Here is a 21,138-nt window from a genome sequence, read left to right as displayed (position 1 = left end):
GCACAAAACTAGAGATTACTTCTGCAAACGAAATCCCTACAGACGAACGTGATGAACTGAAGGATATCAAAGTTGGCGCGGAAACAGATTTACACAACATAAAACTAACTTCATCTCTACCGACTCACGGCAAGAAGGGTAGTAGTGTCGTAATCAAACTAACATTACCTCCAGTTAGATTACCTGTTCGGTATGTTGTCACCCACTTCTCCAGCTGGTTTTCTCTCGAGCTCTTGCACATTTTCCCCAAAACGCTTCAAAACACAGAAGTCACTACATTTATTTTACAAACCTGTGCATGAACCCTGCTGATTGTCCAATAAACAACTCTCTTCATATGAAATCCAACAGCTCCAAGCTAAGTGCTCCGGGTTGGTTTAGTGCAACTTTCCTTCAAATACTGTACCATTAAAATAGACCTCGCTCTGCTACAAAAGTACACATAGTAGTACAAGATAACAGCATTTTATAAGTACTTTGCTTTTTTTTTTTGCTACATATGAAGCATGCTTTCACAGTAACACAATAGCTACATATGTAGTAGTAGTTGGGCCGTCTCATGCATCTTCCACCAGCTTCCAGTGACCAGAGGCACCCGACAGGAAGCAGCTCGATGGAGGAGACCTGAAGCACCACACACACACCTCACACACACCTCACACACACACACACACACTCCTCACACACACGCCTCACACACACACACACCACACACCTCACACACACACCTCACACACACACCCACTCCTCACACACACACCCCCCTCACACACACACTCCTCACACACACACCTCACACACACTCCTCACACACACCTCACACTCCTCACACACACCTCACACACACCTCACACACTCCTCACACACACACACTCCTCACACACTCCACACACCTCACACACTCCTCACATACACACACCACACACACACTCCTCACACACACACACTCCTCACACACTCCACACACACACTATATCACACACACACCTCACACACTCCTCACACACACACACTCCTCACACACTCCACACACCTCACACACTCCTCACATACACACACACCACACACACACTCCTCACACACACACACTCCTCACACACTCCACACACACACACTCCTCACACACACCTCACACACACTATATCACACACACACCTCACACACTCCTCACATACACACACACCACACACACACTCCTCACATACACACACTCCTCACACACTCCACACACACACACTCCTCACACACACCTCACACACACACCTCCACACACACACCTCCAGAGTTACGCTGCTGTTTACATAAAAACCCACTCTGATTTGTGATTTATCGTTGTCGTGATATGAGACGAGACGTGGACTCAGATTCTGGTGTGAGCAGCAGAAGTTGGACAGAAAATAGCTGAAAGTTTCCTGATAATGTCTCAGGGGAATGACCAGCTGTATATTAAGATAATTCTTAAATAATGTTGGGGTGATTTTCAATTAACTTTGAGGTAAATACTCTGATAATTTTGGGGTAATTTAAAAGAAATTTCAAAAACGTTCCTTGGTCATTACTGTGTACTGACCATGAAATGTTCAGACTACTCACATGTTTCACAATATTGATTTCTGGCTCTTTCAATCGCTCAATAATCAAAGAGAAACAGGGTTTTTACCCGACAGCAGCAGTAACACTCGGCTTTAAACTCACAACGTGCTGAAGGTCTCAGGAGTCTGATCGCACATCGCTCTGGATACTCAATTTATCTGGATCAGGTTCGTACGTGTTAACAGGCAGCCGACAGTTTTCCCGACTAAATTCACATTTGTTCGACTGCTGACAGATAATACAGAATATTTGGCTTTGAAATTGGCAACTTCCAATAAATTTGAAGCAAATCACAACTGACACAAACGCTGGTCAGGTCTTTGGAGAGGCTGCCTAAAAGCTTTATTTACAAAGACTTAATACTTTATGATATCACTGAGCCAATTAGAGCTTTGACTAACTATTTCATTAAAATCAAATAAGTTGAAACAACTGAAACATAAAGAAGAACCACCATGAAGTATGTTTAGGGTTTTGAAAACTGCACAAAAGTTTCTTCAGCTAGATAAATCCTGGAAGGCCTTGAATCTACATAACTTTGTGTTTGTGACCCAGATAAATGTTCTGCCAAGTTAAAGGACTGTAGGACTACTACTTCCACTTGACGACACATAATAGCTTTGTATACAAAATATCTATTAACACCGTCAACAAAACCTAAACCACCGACAGCAAAGATACATTTTACACCGAGTACTGTCTGTAACATTTACATTCTTATCATTGGATGAGTGCAAAAATGACGTGTAAACAGATCGTACAGGATGATGCTGCAGAGACAGGAATGATTCATTAAACAAGCCGTCATGAGCTGTTCAGTTTACTGCAAATGGACTGTATGCGTTCACGGCACTGTAAGTCACTTTGGATGAAAGCGCTGATACGACGTCATTCATTTTGTGATCGGAGAATCTCCACCCGTTTCTGTGTGAACGAGCGCCGGTTACAAGCCCGAAACCTCGAGGACGAAAAGTCTGGTCTTCTAACGCGGCAGCTCTTCAGTGTGAGCTATTACATTAACTCAAGAGTACATTCGTTATATGTGTGGTGTCCTCCAGACCCGGGACAAACTGTGCCTGCATGTACATGGCTCGTTTAGACCGGCGATGTAGTGGAGGGTAAAATATGCAGCTTCCCAAAGACTGGAAGGAGAAACTACCTTCCAAACTCTTACTCATTCGACTGTGGCCAAGATAGGGAACAAGCATACCTCCAAAAATGTTTGAAATGCTCCTTTAAAAAGGTGGCACATAAACAAAACAAACAGCAGGTGGTTCAACCTGCACTGCATCTCCGGTTTCATCCTGCTTTGGCAGCAGACTGGCGGCTGATTGGTTGCATGAGACCACGACCGCCAGAAGAAAAATGAAAATCACAATAAAGTATTTCCAAGTCAACGCATTTAACTTTTAATCTCTATGTACATTTACAGGACAGTCTGTGAGACGGTCTCAGTGCAGTCAACCTCAGAGCCATCAAGTACATGCAGAGTGCATCTGTCTCAGGTCTGGTGTCATCAAACGTCTGTCTGTGCTTCACAAACCAAAGCAGAGCTGTGAGGGCGACGCAACAACATCTCAATCACAAAATACGATCCTCTATAGATAAGATCATTAATCACCATTAGATATACAGCCAACAATCATGGCTACGTGTTTTAAACTGTTTCTGTTTCTTTCTATGCTAAAACACTGATGCTAAAGCTAAAAGACCCCAGGTAAAGAGTCATCCTCACCTGTTAAAGGTGTTATTTGGAGAATATGGCAAGAATTCAAAGGTAGCTCCAATAATACAGGGGCAGCTTATCACCATAGTAACTGAAAACAGCTGCTCTTTGCTAGATATCTTTTTGCTACAGTTAGCTTATTAGCTCATGCTTCAGTTAGCCGATGAGCAAGAGTTTAAAAGGTGTTTTTACGCTGAGTAAACGCGGTAATTAAGCTCGTCGTGGTGAATATTTTATTTATCACACTAAAATCTAAGAGAAGTTATGAAACGTAACAGACTATAGTTTAAGTCTCAGTATAATTATGAGATGGGAGGCTGGGGCTAGCTGGTTAGCATGCTAACTTCAGTAGACAATCGCTGCAACACAGAACAAAAATTCTGGCCAAATCTTACAAGATGCTCCTTTAAAGATCCGTGTAGAAAACATGGAAATAAAGAAACAGCATTGTTGGCTAACAATTGTTCTGATCTTCAAACTGTATGTCAGAGAAAAGGCTTTTCAGATGAGGATGAACCAGTTGGTTCAGATAACGAGCTTGGTTGGAGTTGCTGGAGTGAAAACTAAATCCAATAAAGATCAGGACAGAGCCGCTAACGTTAGCCTAAATAGCATAGAGGACCGGCTCTCACACAGTAGGTACTAAGCTAGCCAGACATGCTAACGTTTGCAGCCTATGTTTGAAAAGACTTCCCTGTGAACCGCTTCAACATGTGGAGACATTCAGAGCTCAGTCACGGTTACTAAACGACCCTCGACGAAGGGTTTCAGTGACGTTTGGCCTTTAAAGCACAGACAGAGACGAGATAACTGGACTGAAGGGGACTTTTTCGGAGGAACCGGGCCGAGATGTAAAGGTTCGACCCGAGGAGAGGACGTGTCATCAACATCACCGGTAAACTATTTATCATCGTTCCATCTGATTCAGGAAGACAACAACTTGTTTCCAACATCGGACCTCGACTGTAATTAAATCTGAACTCAGGAGATGAAATACAAAAGCACATTTTTACCTGAAGTTTCTCTAAAATACAGAAGAAGAGGATTCAGAACGGAAGTATCGCTAAAGACCGAGATGACCCATGATGCTGTGTTAGATATCATGAATTGTGCTGACGAATGAGAGTAAAGACGAGAAGCTGTTGTTCATTTATATGTTTGAATACTGAGGTTTTCCCACAGCCAGTGTAACACCTCATACTGGTCTATTTCAGTACAGTAATCTATGGAAAAGTACGAAATATGCAAGAAAACAGCGCTGGTTATAAAAAATGTGGTCATGCTGTAACATTGTTATTGCATTATGTTCATAAACCCTGTTAGACAGTGAACTTCACAGTTAATAGTTACTGTGCCATGTTTTCTGTAATCTGAAGGTAATGGAAAAGTTACTTTTGTATTTATTGTTTTGTATTTGCCAGTTTGTTCAGTCTTGTTTATACTTTATGTGACTTATCTGCTATTTTCTGTGTTTGTCTTCCTTCGATTTATAAAAATAATTGAGTAAAAATTGCGAAGGAAGTGTCGTTCAGGAGGAGCACACGTACTCAATCATGCTACAGACATTTGATGAGATATTTGTACAACTATTTTACATAATAAATGCATAAAGTAAATGTTTTGTCGAGGAAAAAAAAACCTCCTTTAAATTAAAATGATATTTTTTCCCAATTAAGTTTCTAAGTTGCTCCAGTTGTGAACAGAAAGTCACCTGCATGTTGTTTCAATTTGCAGAAGCTCATAACTTTTCCTCGCCAAAATAAGATTTTATAAACGACTACTTGATTTCCTCTTTCTGCCAAAATCATAATCTAATGAGAAATTTCAAAAATGTCGCCATTACCCAGAGGTCACCGCCGTCCAGAGGTGGGTAGTGTGGCCAAACACTGTACTCAGGTAGTGTCGTGAAGGAAACGGAAACGGAAAAACGGAAACGTAAAAGTCAATAACTAAGTTGCTTAAGTAGTCAGTACCTTAAGATATAAAACACATGATCCCTCAGGTAAAGAAGTGAACATACACCTGTATTAAACAATGATGAAAGGACAAGTTCACTGATGTTGTCAGCCTGCTGCACTGTGGGTCATTAACTCGTCTGTAAATATTAGCAGTTAACGATATTTTCAAGCCGTCCTCCTGCTGAAGCGTCGGTCGTTGTTCTGCTTTAAACGGGAGGCTGAGGCTGAGAGATCGAGCAGACCTCCTGCCTCTCAGAGAAATGTGCATGAATACATAAAATAATAATGAAAGTAGCGCGATGAACGTACCACAAAGTAAAAGTAGTGATTTTTAATAAAGTCTCGTCTCTACCCACCTCTGCTGCCGTCCTGTCAGATTAAGGATTTTAGTCAGAACCACGTCGGCTCTCCTCTCGCTGAATGAGAGTCCAGACTTCATCACTGTTTTTACTGATAAATGGACCTCGGCGTGAAGATAAACGGCTCGATGTGAACGTGACCTCGCAGTACTTTTCCATAGGTTAACACACTGGAATACAGTTGAATAAAGTTTGACCCGCTGACACCCCCTCTCCCCCGGTGTTTTCTTTTACAGTTCTAGGCCTCGTACCCGGCAGACCGGCGCCGCTGGTGGTTCCAGATGTCGTCTCTGTGTTCGGGTCGGCAGAACAGCCTGGACGACTGGGCCAGACGCTCCCGGTGCTCCCGCTCCCGGTCTCGCTCCCCGGCCGCTTTGGAGAACAGAGGACGTCCGCTGAACTGGGAGGAGGAGTGGGTTCTGCTGTCGTGAAGTCCAGACGAGGAGAGCTGACCTCCTGCTGACCTGGAAATGGAAGAGGACAGTTTATACACGAGAGCTTCAAGTCAGGGTCCTGTTTGGACTTTTACTGTTCGTTAAACGCACAACATCCCAAATATTAACTTGTGGGATTAAAAAGTGGATTTATCTTCACTCCTGTTTATCAACCCGACTGCAGCAGTGATCCGTGGAGGTGTTTATCCGCTGGTACTGAGGATCCATCCAATAGCAGTGCATTAAAAATAAAATTGAAATCTGACTGATGCGTGTACTCGCCGATACCAGTTCCAGCAATTTACACAAGATCGGAGGCACTTCTGGTTCTGGTATCGGTCTCGGAACAACCCTAAAAAAATCCAAATGAAAGCGCTGAACTGCAGTAAAGGAAGACAAGGTCCAGCTGTCCACAGACAGGTAATCTCACTCCAGTGACTGAGTGGAAGGACAAAGTGTCTCACGTCTGATGATGAATTAAACATGAAGACAACACAGACTCCTCATGAATGATGGAGCAGCTGCTGTGTGACCTTCTGGACCAGCAGCAGAGCAGCAGCAGCTCACCTGCTGAGCAACAACCAGCCTTTTATCAGCTGAGCGGACGCTAACGTGACCTCTGACTCTTTCTTCTGTCAAAGGTCAGAGCTGTCGAGAAGTGAGAAGAGTCCGACGTTTCTTCAGTTATTCAGACTTTACATTAAGGGCTGAAGAGGAGGAACTCACCTGCTTTTAGTGATTCTGTGAGGTCCATTATCAGTGGGCTGCTGGTGCTGATAAGGGCACAGACAAAGGTCAAAGGTCAGGTGTTATTTTCACGACAGCACTCAACAACCATGGGACAAAACAGATAAATAAACTTACAATTAATTCAGTGGTTACTTGAGAAACAATACTCAGAGAGTAGCCTTTACTTCACAAAGTAATCAGTAACTATTGCTTCCACATAAATGTAGTGGAGTAAAAGGTTCAGTATTTCTGTGAAGGAACATGGAGACAGTTCTTCAAAATTGTACTTTAAGGGACAATTTGTAAGATAAAACAAACACAAACAGGTTACACCTTTAATTTTAGTACTTGAGTAAAGTACTTAGTTACTTTAGGGACTCTGTGTGTGTGTGTGTTGTTGTACCTTGTAGTGGTTGCACTGTTGCGGGCTGCCGTTGACCTGGTAATACTCCACCAGTCTCTCGGCCAGAGCGATGCGTCTCAGCAGATTCTCGATGAAGTGCTGGATTCGAACTTTACCGCACGTCTCCTGTCGAGCCGCCGCCTCCAGAAACTTCTGGATGGTGATCACCTCCCTGGAAAACAAAGATCATATATCTAAGTACCGAACTTTTACCTAAAGATCGTAAATAAAGAACTTAGATCCCCTTTAAGGTCTTCAGAAGCTCAAATCATTCAAACCTGCTGCCTGGTTACCTCTCTCGTCGTTCCAGCTCGTTCTCCGAGGCGTTGAGCTGCTCCCTCAGCGCCGCGATCACCATGACGGCCACGTCCACCTGCCGGCTCAGCGACCGCTCCCTGTTGGCCACTTCCTGCCTCTCCTGGGCCAGGTGCTGCGAGTGAGCGCGCTCACACAGGAGCTCTGTGTCGGTCTGGGCGAGCTCCGTGCTCACCTTGGCCAGCCGGCGCTGCATGGTGCTGTCGGCCGCCCGCAGGATGCTGGCCAGCCGCCGGCGTACGGCGGCCGAGGCTGCCGCCGTCTCCAGACCCGAGTACGAGTTCTGCTCTGGTGGTGACAGAGAAGGAGACAGAGATTTAGTTACGTACTCACTCTCATAACAAATACAAGTCTTCTCCAAAACACAAAGTAAGTAAACCTCAACGCACCGACCAGGTCCAGGTCCAGGTCAAAGTCCAGGTCCGGGTCTAAAGGTGGTCCAAGAGGAGCCGGAGGGAACGGGAGGTGGTGGTGGTTGAGGTGATGACATGCGTCTGACTTTCTGATTTTGATATCCCCCTCATTTCTTCCTCTACATCTCTCTTCACCCTCATCCTCATCCTCGTCTTCTCCCACGTCTTCATCTTCTGTCCCTCCCTCCTCCTCGTCTTCCTCCTCCTCATCCTCCTCGTCAGCCTGCGTCCCCACCCCGACACTCTGAGTGCGTCTCCTCACGGAGCTGTACGAGTGGAGGTAACTGCTGTCTCTGCTGTCGCTGAGCGAGCGGGCGTGCGGCGGCCGCCCCGCGCTCTGCTGCCCCCTGCGGGTCGGGAGGCTCATGTCGTGCCAGGGGATGGCCGCCGTCAGCGGGTCGGGGAGTTTGCCGGTGATGCTGAAGCTGCCGGTGATCACGTCCGGCGAGCGGTACGAGTGGCGGTACTCGAGGTGGGCGCGGAGCGAGGCCAGGCTGCGGAAGCGCTCCTGCTCGCCACAGCGGGGGCAACGGAAGGGGAGGTCGCAGGAAGTGACGGTGACGGCGCCGCAGGCCTGTCCGTTCCTCTCCAAGAGGAAAGAGCCAGAACCTCTAGAACACAACTTCTGCTGCATCACTTACACCTGAAGCACAGAGAGACACGAGGTTCAGCTGGTTCAGATACTCAGTTAATCAACAGACAAATCATTTATATAGAAAAAGAGCAAAGAAGCTCCTCAGACGTGAGGATCGTCTTCGTTTTACGTCAGTGTGAACGGAAAATCTTTGAGTCTGTGATTGTTGGTTTGTTAAAAAAGGAATTTAAAAACAATCGTCTGAAACAATATCAACAAAACAACAGTCAGAGTTTAAACTGAACCGATTCATCAATTTGTCAATCAAGAGAAACGATCTCTACAATCATCTGGTAATAATTTACTTTAGAAAAGTTAAATATTCTTTGTTTAGTTTCCTCAGTTATGAAGATTTGCTGCTGTTGATGTATTATCTGATTATTATGACTGAATATCTCTGAGTTTTGGACTGTCGGTCGTATAAAACAAGACTAGTTATTACAGATAATAATTACAGTAAGGAGAGCTTCGGTATTGTTATTTGTTATTGAATAAAAAGAGGTTTTTCATCGTGAGGGGTTCGGTTCAATGAGGTCTTACTAACTGATGTGCACTGTTTGTAGGATAATAACAACTATTTTGTGGTTTGTCTTCATTAATAGCCTACATTTAGCAAAAACAGACAAAAAAAATAACATCTTGAATATAGAAAGTACAAGAAGAAATGATGGAGGCGGGTTTGTGACCGGAGGAAGAAGTATTAAGGTAAAGTATTATTATCATTAAAGTACCAACAGCATCATTATAAACAATCAGAACAAAACACTATCTGTGGATTATGATTAGTGATGCATTCATGTGTAAAGGTGGAGATAATCTTAATTATAATACATCAGAATTTGTTATATTTATTATTAATAATCTGAATCTACTCGAGGGTGGAGTAATTAATGTATCTTTAATAGTTTTGTAGTTTATTTTTGTTTTTTTCACGTCTATACTTTGTTTACTTTCTCTTACAGACTATAGATGGATAGATTCTCATCATCTCTCCTGTGTGTGAACTGAATCTGGTGTGTTTATTTATTATCTACTCTCTTATCTTGTTTTGTTTATGAATGCTTTGCTCTCACATACACACCTCTGTTACCTGTAATGTCTCTACATTACTCTGTCAGCTGTGGCTGAGGTTGCTGCTAACATTTCAGCGTGGGAAAGAGTAAAAGCATGATTTAAAAAAGAAAATCTGACATCACATATCACTTAAAATGAAAATACACATGTGAAATGTCAAGACTGTGAATGTGTTTAGTTACATTTCTCTTATTTAATCCAATTTAAATGTATAATTTCAGCCTGAATTGGATGATAAAGCTCTCTGTTATATCAGTAAACATACAGAAGTCATACATGCGTGTTAAATACATATAATTAGTGAAATAAAATCCCTGATCAGACTAAATGAACCTTCGTGTATCCTGTTGTGTTGAGCTGTGATTTGTCAGTGAGCAGGCTGGTGACAGCAGGTGAGCTGAGCAGCTAACAGCAGCGTCATTTTAACACAAACACAACAAACAAGATCGTTTTTGTTCATTTTCACACTTTTTACCTTCAGACTTCATCTCAATAAACCGAGTAACAGGTCAGCTGCTCCTCAGCCGTTAGCATCGTTAGCCTGCCGGACCGTTAGCCGCTCTGACATGCTAACGTTAGCTAGCTAACAGAAACAATCGCTGAATCACTCCCGGGCGGGTTCCGGTGAACGTGCTGCTCTTACCGCGTGCGGGGCAGCGGCGGGTCTCACGGCAGCCGGCGACCGTTAATGTCCGACGGTGTCATGTCGCAGATGGAGACCGACGGCAGCCCGCATGATGTCATTCATTCAGGAGACACACACTCACACACTCACACACACACACACATGCACACGCGCCGTGGACCCGCCGTCAAGCTAGCCACGGAGCTAACAGCATCACATCCGGCCAGCCCCTTCACAGTAAAAGCAGAAAGTGGGGCGTGTGACGGCTACTTCCGGTACGGAATGAAGGCAATATGAGATGAATGTTTAAAAATAAATTATATCTTCTGATTAAATGTAGGTTTTAGTGAACTGATTAGAATTTAAGAGCTCGGGATTTAATTATTTTCAATATTAATGAGGTAAATAAACAAACAAAGAGAGTTTGTTAGTTTGTTTGGGCAGAAACAGAAAACAGAAACGACAGACTGCTCCTTTAAAGGTTTAGCACAAGGTTGCTCCTTATGGAGGACCAAACCTGCCGAAATCAGAAATAAAAGAAGAAATATGTAAACATCTAAATAAGTAAAAGATCTTGTCCTACCTGCACCTCTTTGAATTATTCCTGAACTGCATGTACACATTTCTAGTTACTCAAGAACTAAATGCCGTCGCCAAGTTTATGAATTCAATGATTAATCATTTAAAATATTAACGAGGGTCAGAAGCTGCCCTTTCTTTCCTCACTCCAGTTCTTCACCGGGAATTTAATAATTACAAATCAAGTCAAGCGTCTTTTTCTGCGTTATGTTCTGTAAATATCAGACAAGACCCGTCTGTGTGGACGAGTCCCGAACAAGATGGAGTCAAACAATCTGAGATCAAATACGAGAATCTGGAAAAAGAGTTTTATTTCTCCTCATGATCGTGTTCAGTGATGTTCTGTATGTAATATACAATATTTACATACAAACAGGGAGTGTGCACATTTATAATCAGCCCCATGATGAACTCAAAGCACCGTTTCACAACCAGAGATGACGTCTGTGATTAGCTGCCGGTATAAAGATATAAAGTCCAACTGTTATGTGTGATAAAGTCAAACCCAGAAGGCAAACAAGGGATTCTGATCCACTTTGGTTTTGATAAATACAAATCTATGTTTGCTCGGCGCAAACAGAAACCAACATGGCTGAATGTTTAAAACCAGCGTGAGGGATTAAAACTGTTAAAATGTTCAAGTAAAGTTTCTGAACTTGTTTGATTTCACTGATATTCAGTCAGACTTGTGTCGAGTGTTTAAAGGAAACGTTTGACAAGAGAAATGCTCTTGTTCCCTCTCTGGCAGAGAGTTCGATGAGAAGATTAACGCCACTCTCCTGGTAGATGTGAAGCTACAGCCAGTTAGCTTAGCTTAGCATAAAGACTGGAGCTGAAGTCTGGTCTGAAATATTAAGCAAAAATATTCTGTGTTCACATGATTTAATAAGACAATAATCCATAATGCACTTCTTCCCTTCCTGCTCTTTATACATTTTCTACCTTCGGCCCTGAGCTGAGCCTCGCAGGACGTCTTTCCTTTCCATCGACCAATTAAATGTTTCAGGCCGAAGGTGCAACTTGTAAGAAGTGGCTCCAAAACTCAGCATAACTGCTCACTCCTGCTCAACCGTCCTGATCTCTGTAGCTGTCTTTGGCTGCAGCATCAAGCAAGTTAGCAGAGTTAGCTCAGGTAGCTGTGGAGCTCAGTGGCCTTATTAGAGTCGGGGCGACCGCAGCGGGTGAAAACAAAGTGGTATTAGGAGACAGGGCGAGCCGGGGCTAGCTGGTTAGCATGCTAACTTCAGTCGACATCTCTTAAACACATCACATCTTTGACATAACGACAACGCTGTCGTTTCTTCATACTCATAATGTTTTTTAATTAAAATTCTGATGGTTGAGTCCAAATCGATGCCTGAGGACGACGTCTGTCAGACTCGGCTCAGGGCAGAAAACTTCTCTTCAGCTTGTCCTCTACTTCTATTTTCAATCTACTCTCCCTCCTTCCTCTCTCGCCTCCTTGCTTCCTACTGGCAGTGCGCTTGGTAGTTGAGTTTGGCTCCCAGCCTGGTTCCTGCCAGGTGTTTGTTGAAGGCGTCGTCCATCGCTTTGCTTTGTTCTGGTGTGAAGTGGTTCTTCCAGTCCCCGACCTCACCTACCCAGGGACAGAAAATACGATCCAGTTACAGCCTCTGTGAGCTCTCTTCACCTGCAGGTGTTTGTGAACACACTGTCTGTTTCATTAAACCAGTAACCACAACATCACCAAGCTCCCTTAACAAATGTAGTGATTTTAAGAGTTGTTGAGTTAAAACAAACTTTATAACCTTTGTGAAACTCTGTCTCTGACAGATACTAAATCATTGGTGCCTTCTTGTAAATTCAGCATTAAATGTAATACATGAAGCCAACTATCATCCACAATTTCACCAGACTCCCTTAACAAATCAGCTGATTTTAGGAGTTGTTGAGTAGCGTAAAACTTTATAAACATTATGAAACTTCTGAATCATTGTCTCCTTCAGCTGCTTGAACACACTGTTTACACTGATTTCAAAATTTACACTCAATTTATGAAAGAAGAAACATTTTATTGATCTAAACATGTCACATGTTACAAACACACTAAACAGTAACCAGTATAGGCGACTTCTTTGTCCCCAGACTCCCTTAACAAATGTGTCAGTTTAGTGAGTTGTTGAGTTGGAGACACTTTATAAACTGTGTGAAACTCTGTCTCTGACTGATTCTGACTTATTTGTTCCTTCTTGTGAATTCAGCAAATGTTCTACATGAACTTCTTTCTTTATTTTTGTTGAAAACATTGTGAAACATCGACAGATATTAACACCTGGTTTGAACAAGCTCATAGACATTAGTTTGATATCCATCACTCTAAAAATCTGAAATGCACTGTGCCTTTAAGTATCCCTACTTACTTTATGTGTTTATTGTGTTATTTATGTATTAAAGGTCATGTACATGCAACGCTGCTTTTCAATATAATTATGTAATTTTCCATGACACACACCTGAGTAAACAGGACTTATTTGCACTTTACAGCAGTGTTTGCCTTCAGAGCACTTGGACTCTGCTGCTTTACTGTAAGTAACTTTGATGTTTTTGGACATATTGCACAAATACAAGTTGCAAAGCCAATGATTTCTCATATTTGGAGAGCCTGGACTGCCTTCTGGTTTTTAATGAATTAAAACTCCTCATGAAAGCTTTGGCTTCAGTGTTGCAGTCAGTATGAGCAGCAGCCTCAGTGAAGACAGCAGGTCCAGAATATGTAACGTGCAGTAAATGTGCACATTTCAGTAAAGTTATAAACAAATGTATTTTTAATAACTTAAACAGTTAATAGTTTCAATAAAAACAAAACTACCAAAAGATGATCTAAAGTCTGTTGGGCACCTTTTCTGAAGATGATGTTTCCGATGGCGTGGTCGGCTGCGGAGCTCTTCTTCATGGCGCTGAAGGTGCTGCCCTCTGAGATCTGCTGGACCTGAGCCTCCGTCAGTTTAAAGCCGAAGAAGGTGGAGATCTCAAGGACGCCCTTAGTCAAGTCCTGCAAGACGGGAAGCAGAAGTGGAGCCGTTACAGACAAACTTCTCTTCATCAGCACGGACTGAACAATGACCCATTTTTAAATAGAAATGAAGTGAAACCAGCGTCTGCCTCTGAGGAAGGAAATCAGTTTAAACACTGAATGATTTCACCATTTACACTCAATTTATGAAAGAAGAAACATTTTACTGACGCTTAACATGTCAAATTTTACAAATGCACTAAACAGTAACCAATATAGGCTACTTCTTTGTCCCCGTGGAGAAAGTCACCAGACTCCATTAAAAAATGTCTCAATTTAGTGAGTTGTTGAGTTGGAGACACTTTATAAACATTATGAAACACAATCTACGACAATTTCTGAATCATTGTCTCCTTCTTGTGAATTCAGCATTAAATCAAAAACATGAAGTTGTTTGTTTCTTTGTAAAAAGTGTCAGTTTGTGGCAGCATGGCTGCACCAGCAGGCTTCGAGTCTCTGCAGGTTGATTTTTAAGTCGGAGTTTGTTTGATCTACCTGTTTTAGTTCTTCATAGGTGACGACCATGACGTTGGGGTCGTCCATCCTCTTCTCCCAGGCCAGAGCGTGATCGAAGTACGAGCCCCAGGGAACTAAACACACACGGATTGGATTGGTTGAAAGATTTGGTGCAAAGTAACACAGTGAAAGAGAAGTTTATAACCAATCTAAACTGTGGTTAATGGTCTATAGTTATTACCTTGTGCAATCAACATTTACATCATAAAGAAACGTTACAGTGTCTATTGCCGGTTCAAGTACTGCTCACATGTTCATGCATCAGTAATAATCCAATAACACATTCTGATTTTTGGCGAGTTTATTCGGTTCTTTCAAGGTGAGATCTCTGCACTGACATGTCTGAGGCCGCGAGAGAAAACTAGTCGGTAGTCAGAGATGCAATCCTGCGGAAAAAGATTGGAAGTGAGCTGTACAGAGTTCAGGAGAACAGGTGTGCAGGTAGGAGGTGGGAACGGCAGTAATGAGGGTTAGTCCAGGACACCGGGGGAGTGTCAGGACCTGCAGTAACCCCGGAGTTTCTACGTGGCGAGGAACGAATCAGAGTGAGATCCAGAAGATTGATAGTGTGACAGTCTGTGGCTGTGCGTGAGACGCTCGCTGTAAAACTAACCTCTGTACACAGCTGTGATCTGTGGGCGGTGATTCATAGTGACAGTGCTAAAAGTGACGGAGTACAGTGAAGGCATCGCCTCGACTTCAGCTGCTCTCTCTGTTTCCACCAAGCATACTTTAAAACATTCAGACATCCTCTGAACAAACAGCACACTCAGACCTTTTCATTTAAAGGCCTGACGAATCATTAAATAAGGTCCGGTTAACTTTTTCTCACCGTCTCCGCTCATGAAGTCGGAGTAGAAGGCCTCCCAGGACTGTCCTGATGGGAGGACGGGGTTGTTGTTGGAGAAGTGAAAGAAGGAGACCAGCGTGTCCTTCGGGTTCCTGAAGATCACCAACATCTGGACATCAACACATAAAAAACACTGAACTGCTGCTCTGTAGAAACCATTAAAGAAACAAGGGACAGAAAGGACGAGTGGAGAGTAAACAGGAAATCATCCTGCAGATGCTTTCAGACTTACTTTGGTTTTCTTTTCATAGAAGGATTTGGGGATGTTGTCGGGGTGCATGTGAGTCCCCAGAAACCTCGGGGAGGGAGCTTCATCCATCATCTAAGGGGAGAGGAGTCAGATTTATCTGTTTCTGATTACTTTTACATGCTAAAGAAAAGTTAACTGTCACCACGTCTTCATACCTGCAAGAACATCAGTCAGTTTGGTCCAAACAACCTGAAAATGACTCTGTCGTCGTGTCGATTTTGTAACTGAACCCCAGAAAACGTTCGCCACAGCTCAGCTCCGAAGCAAATCTCCTCTGAAGTGTGCGTGACAATCAGAAACTAAAGCACTGACAGCAACTGTTTTCAGTTATTTGATATTTGTTGTTTTCTTCAATCAATGTCAAGAACTTTCAACCAAAAGGACCAAAAGTTGATTCTAGTCAGAAACAACTTCTCAAATTCTCTAAAATAAAACTTCACGGAGCTCCTGAGACGTTAAAAAAAGAGAAACGAGGCGAGGAAACTAAACACGTCAATCAAATGTGAGAAAAGAAAAAGTTTCTTTTTTAAATCTCTCAAAAACACATAATTTAGGATGTCTTTCTCCTGAATCGCTCATTTTTTAAATCATGTTTTTAATGTTATTCAGTCAATTTCACCCTGATTGTTCGATTTGAACTGTTGTTTATCAAAGCACTTTGTAATTGAATGTAAATGCTCTGAAATAATGTCTTTTATATTTCTTTATTCCATAAAGTTGACTTTTCTGTCTCTGGACTTATTTCTGCACTCGTTCTGCTGCGACAAGATCAATAAAAGATTCAAAAATACACTTTTTTTTTAACTTTCGAGACCACAGACGCTGAAAAACTCCTTTGGGTTGAGATTATTACTGTCAGAGAGGAAATAACGGCTGTCGACACAAGTTTTACAGAGATAGATCAAATGAAGACAGACGGGACTGAAACAACTCTGCCTCCTAGAGATGATGTTTAAACAGCACTGATTTGAAACAGCAGGAAACGTCCTGTAACGCTGCCCAGGTGTTTTTTATCAACATCATCAGGACTCGTCGTTAATAACGTACAGACGTCATTTGTTTTCCTCTGATTCTGCCTCGGCACAGCGACTACAGCAGGTCTGCAGCAGTTGGTTGGAGACAGACGTTGGTCTCAGAGAGGACTAACAGTCTCTGATGTGTTTATTTTATTAACGTTTAGCCAAAGCCACAGTCTTCCCCTCAGCTCAACCAGAGGTTTCTGTAGTCCAAACCCGACCACTGCAGGCTCCGGTTTAAAGTCCTGAATATAATCAGCACAGATTAGTGGATATAAACATAATTAGTAGGAGAGAAAGTTGCCTTCAGCTGGAAACAGACCTCACGTGTGACGGCTTCTTTCCACCGAGTTTAATCTACAGTCAGAGGAGCAACTGATCTACAAACCAACCTGCTTTTACATTTTCTTCATGTTTCCTTAATCTTCATTTTTCAGTGTGACGCTGTCACGACGCTGTGCTCATGCTCCGGTTGGGTTTAGGCACAAAATAACTCGGTCGGTCTCAGGAGAACATCATGTTCTGGTTTGAAATACCTGCTCCTGTCGCCACAAACACAGCTGGAAAGTGTCCTGATGCCTCCATGTGCTAAATACTAACATTTAGCTTCTTCTTAACTAGGCTGCGCTCGAAAACACACTTACTGACTGCTAATGTTTTTAACTTATAGCTAAGACAAAGGAAACACAAGACAAAACTGTGTTGTGCAGGTCAGAAATGTGTTAATGTGTTGGTATGTTTACCTGGGGTGCGTGCAATGAAAGTACCTAGTGTAGTTCAGGACTATCTGAACACTGACAGACAGCAGCCATGTTTCCATCAAATGTCATAAACTTTTAAAAGTTTCATAATGTGACTCTGGTGCGTTTCTGTTAACTGTTTTGAGCGAATGAACTCGGCAACGTAAAGCGTAAGTTGGTCGGAGGATGACGCGGTGAAGGCTACGTGGCTACGTCACGCGTGGACGTGGAGGTAAACAATCTCTGTCAAATCATTAGGCGAGCATCTCCTTTCTGAAATCCTGGACAATGGTGGCATTTCTTTGCTGCTTGCCATCCAAAATGACACGTGCCGACTGCTTACAGACACGTTTTTGCAGACAGTGGAAACAGCTGATCGGTCATGTGAGTTGAACGTTCGTTATGTCAGAGTTTATTCTGCAAATCTGTTTCCATCAAACATTTTTATACTTTAACTCTGATTCACAAAAGACAAAAACAACGTCAAGCGAGTGTACAAACTTTTTTTTTTTACGACTTTTGCAGTTTCCATAAAATTTCTAATGTGATCTTCTTCAAAGCTACAGGTACACATGAGGAAATCTAAGTGGAGCTGCAGGAGGAAGCTATGCTAACCCGGTCGAACCCTGCAGCTAATTCCACCTCAGCAAAGAGCCAGAGGCGCTGCAACTCTGGCTCTGATACGTGAAACGAGAGATTAACAAGTCTAACTGGACTGAAGGCATCTTGGGTCGTCATGCAAATCTACAAAAAACAAAGCTGACTAATGTTGAAACACGACTGTGGTCATTGGCTCGGCAGCCTTCTCTCCTGTAACTCCCGATATGAAAGTCTGGTGATGAACATGCGGTGTGAATGTGATGTGGCATGTATTTTTAGAAATACGTACAAATGTGAACACCAACATTCGGTCTTTGGCCCATTTATTTCGTAATTATGTAGAAAAGGCTTAGAATCAGGGAAAAACTCCAAACATGGAGGGAGCAGAAGATAAATACACAAGAGACGTATAACTCCTCCACGTGACCACCGCATGACGTTTGTTAATCGTGTGCTGGTCACTCTCGAGCCGAGCCAGAGCAGCTGTTCCCCCTTGTTTCCAGTCTTTATGCTAAGCTAAGCTAACGGCTGCTGGCCAGGGTCTTCACATTAAGCCTTGTGTGAGTTTAACCCTGATTAATTAGACCGAAGCAAACAATTCACGCACGTACGAACACACTGAACAACATGTTCCTGACTGTACAGTTGAGTCAGATCCAGCAGTGATTCTCCTCACAGAGCTCTCCAAGAAATACCAACAGCATGCAGTTATTTACAGATGTTTGAGTGTGTGTGTGTGTGTGTGTGTGTGTGTGTGTGTGTGTGTGTGTGCTCTGATCAAACATCTGTCTCTGATGAGTGGTTTCATGCTGTCGTTACTGTGACAGGAACTCCCGGCAGGTTCAGACGAGGCTCGTTATCTCGCTCTGATTACAAACCAAACTGAACTTTGTTTGACTTGTGACGGACGACACACGAACACACAAAACATCAGGTTGCTCAACGAGGTTTGGTTTGTTTGATTTGCTCTGCGGGCCAAAGAGGAGGGAGGAGACATGACAGTTTATAAGAAAGGAATAACCTTCAACACACACTGATAAACGACCGGGTATTAAGTGGATGTTAGTTGCGGGGCTCAGATGTCGGAGACTTTCCTCTCTAGGAACAAAATGTCCGCCGTTCATTCATGTTGGTGTCTTTTAATCATGACCACCATCGCTCCCAGACATTTACCAAGTCCTCACTCCAACCCAAACCAAACGTCGATGTTCGACTGAAGCGTCAGCTCAGAGAAATGTTTCATTCAAACTGGTTTAAAGTGTTTTTATTCAGTATCTGTCTCAGTTTGGATAAATGACGGACAGACGTGTGGAAACTATTTCTGGGGTTTTCAATTTGTTCTTTGTGTTGTGCCAAATAAAAGTTTCTCCGCCTGATCGACTACATCACAACGCTTCAACAATCGATCGCACAATTCAAGTAAATGTCAGCGTTGTGAGTGATTTCCTAAATATTGATGTATTTAAAGTAGTTCAACGCAGGCAAAGAGTTGAGATGTGACGTTTTGAAATCATTAGTACTTTCTTTCTTTTATTTGGGTAGACCGACACTTCAAACCAACAATATGAAGTGAAATCTGGACAGTTTTTGTCCTTTTTGTGTTTTCAATCAGCAGTTTTGTTTCCGTTTGTATATTTTTGGTCAAAACTTAAGTTTAAGGAGAATGTGTTAGCTTCAGCTTTTTCAAAGCTACGGAAACTATTTTTGTGGATTGTTTTAAAATAGTGTTTTTATGCCTGTTTTGCTGCCTGAAGCTGGTTTTAAAATGTAAAGTCAGAATGTAAAAATCCAGTCCTGATGAAAAGCTCTCGAGTACCGTAAAGCCTAGAAAAGCAGCGCCAATCAAAATGTAATAATTGTGTATTATTTAACAGTCACAGGTCTGGGTCAGGACGGGAAGACGTCTGACGACTATAAATGACTCCTTTCACTTGAAGCAGTCGTGACTTAAATGTTAATATAATCATATTGATTAGTGATTAGTGATTAGCTGTTGTTATCACTTAGACAATATTTGATGGTGGTGACTCGACAGAAACATCACAGACAGACTTTATCTCTGTCCACACACACACACACACACACACACACACACACACACACACACACACACACACACAGTTAGTACCTTTATGGCTTCTGGTCCAAAAAACTCGATCAGCGGCGGCATCTTGGATTCAGTGTCCATCCCTGTGGCCTGAGCAATGATCTTCCTCACCACCCCCACCATCCAGTTAAAACCTGCACACACACACACACACACACACACACACACACACAACCAAATTAAAGAGAAATGTTAATAAAATGCAGACACTGAATATACAGTCTGATCTTTTCATACTTTATAAAAACATTTAAATTTGCAGCTTCTTGGTTAAACTCTGATTCCTGATTCTGAGCTTACATTTATAAAAAAAACAGTTCATCAGTTTACAGTCGGGTTGCACTTTAACTTATATTGTGTTCATTGACCCAGCTTGGTCACACTTTGAGTTAAAAACCACACGACACACTGACTTCATTCACTCTGGACTGTGCAGCTGCTGCAGGTCGTTTCTCTTCTGTCCTCCTACTCTTTGTGTTGGCAGCGTGCCGGCGTGTTTCCCCTCCAGCTTCACTGCGGTGATAATCCTGTTTCCCTGTCAGATCGCTGTGAAATAATGAGTCTGAGAGAAGAAAGTATCCTTGGCTTCCCTCCATGTGTTTTATGTGCTGACTAAATGCTAAAGATTTGCAGTTTTTCTGAACTGGGATGTTTCCCACAAATCTTTAAAAACTCGTCACATAACAACCGTGAAAACATCATTCAAGCTTTCACTGTACAGTGCTTTTTAAAGAGGTCATATTCTGCTTTCTGGGTTTGTTCCTGTCCTTTATTGTGTTATGAGGCATTTGTGCATGTCAAAGGTCTGTAAAAGTGAAAAAGCCCAAAGTCCACTCCAAAAGGAGTTACTCTCTCCTGCACTGCCTGAAACGCCCGGTTCTGAGTCGAGCCTTTACTTCTGTAACTTATGTGCGTCACTATGTAACAGCCGTTATATAAATGTATATTCATATATATATTATAAAATATATACACTCCAGTCAGTCAGCATACATACAGTTCCTACTGCTGTAGCGGTGTTATAGTAAAATGAAAAGTATGTCAACCTTGAACGTTGGATAAAGCGATGCTCAAAAATTGTAGTTTCATGTTGCTGACATATTACAGTCAAAGGTTTTTACGGAGGGAAGAAGAAGAATCTTTATTTGATCACAATGAACAACAAAGTGAAACTGGTGCATTT

At 42.6% G+C, this 21,138-nt stretch overlaps 2 protein-coding genes across 3 annotated transcripts in view; both read right to left on the bottom strand.

The window, feature by feature from the left end:
- Positions 1-1,905: 1,905 nt before the first annotated feature.
- Positions 1,906-10,471, bottom strand: znf365 (zinc finger protein 365). Of its 2 annotated transcripts, none has more exons than XM_084374999.1 (6): positions 10,114-10,471; positions 7,907-8,573; positions 7,496-7,805; positions 7,203-7,374; positions 6,797-6,843; positions 1,906-6,100 (listed from the first exon to the last, which is right to left on the bottom strand). In XM_084374999.1, the coding sequence occupies exons 2-6, from the start codon at positions 8,562-8,564 to the stop codon at positions 5,875-5,877; spliced, it is 1,413 nt and encodes a 470-aa protein (XP_084231125.1). In that variant the 5' UTR covers positions 8,565-8,573; positions 10,114-10,471; the 3' UTR covers positions 1,906-5,874. The 2 variants fall into 2 exon arrangements, with proteins under 2 accessions (XP_084231125.1, XP_084231126.1); XM_084375000.1 differs by having other exon boundaries at positions 10,282-10,471.
- Positions 10,472-11,130: 659 nt separating this feature from the next.
- Positions 11,131-21,138, bottom strand: part of sult6b1 (sulfotransferase family, cytosolic, 6b, member 1) — a 12,704-nt gene continuing 2,696 nt past the window's right edge. The window contains exons 2-7 of the mRNA XM_084375005.1: positions 19,977-20,089; positions 15,475-15,564; positions 15,225-15,351; positions 14,372-14,466; positions 13,702-13,855; positions 11,131-12,439 (exon numbers count right to left, since the gene is read on the bottom strand). Coding sequence (XP_084231131.1) covers positions 12,312-12,439; positions 13,702-13,855; positions 14,372-14,466; positions 15,225-15,351; positions 15,475-15,564; positions 19,977-20,089 — 707 coding nt within the window. The 3' untranslated portion in view covers positions 11,131-12,311. The remainder of the gene's footprint in view (positions 12,440-13,701; positions 13,856-14,371; positions 14,467-15,224; positions 15,352-15,474; positions 15,565-19,976; positions 20,090-21,138) is intronic.

The sequence above is a fragment of the Pagrus pagrus genome (assembly GCF_965226575.1).
Source record: "Pagrus pagrus genome assembly, chromosome: 15".
In the NCBI taxonomy this organism is placed as follows: Eukaryota; Metazoa; Chordata; class Actinopteri; order Spariformes; family Sparidae; genus Pagrus; species Pagrus pagrus.
Note: the sequence above shows the minus strand (reverse complement) of the source record. Positions and strands in the feature narration are given on the sequence as shown.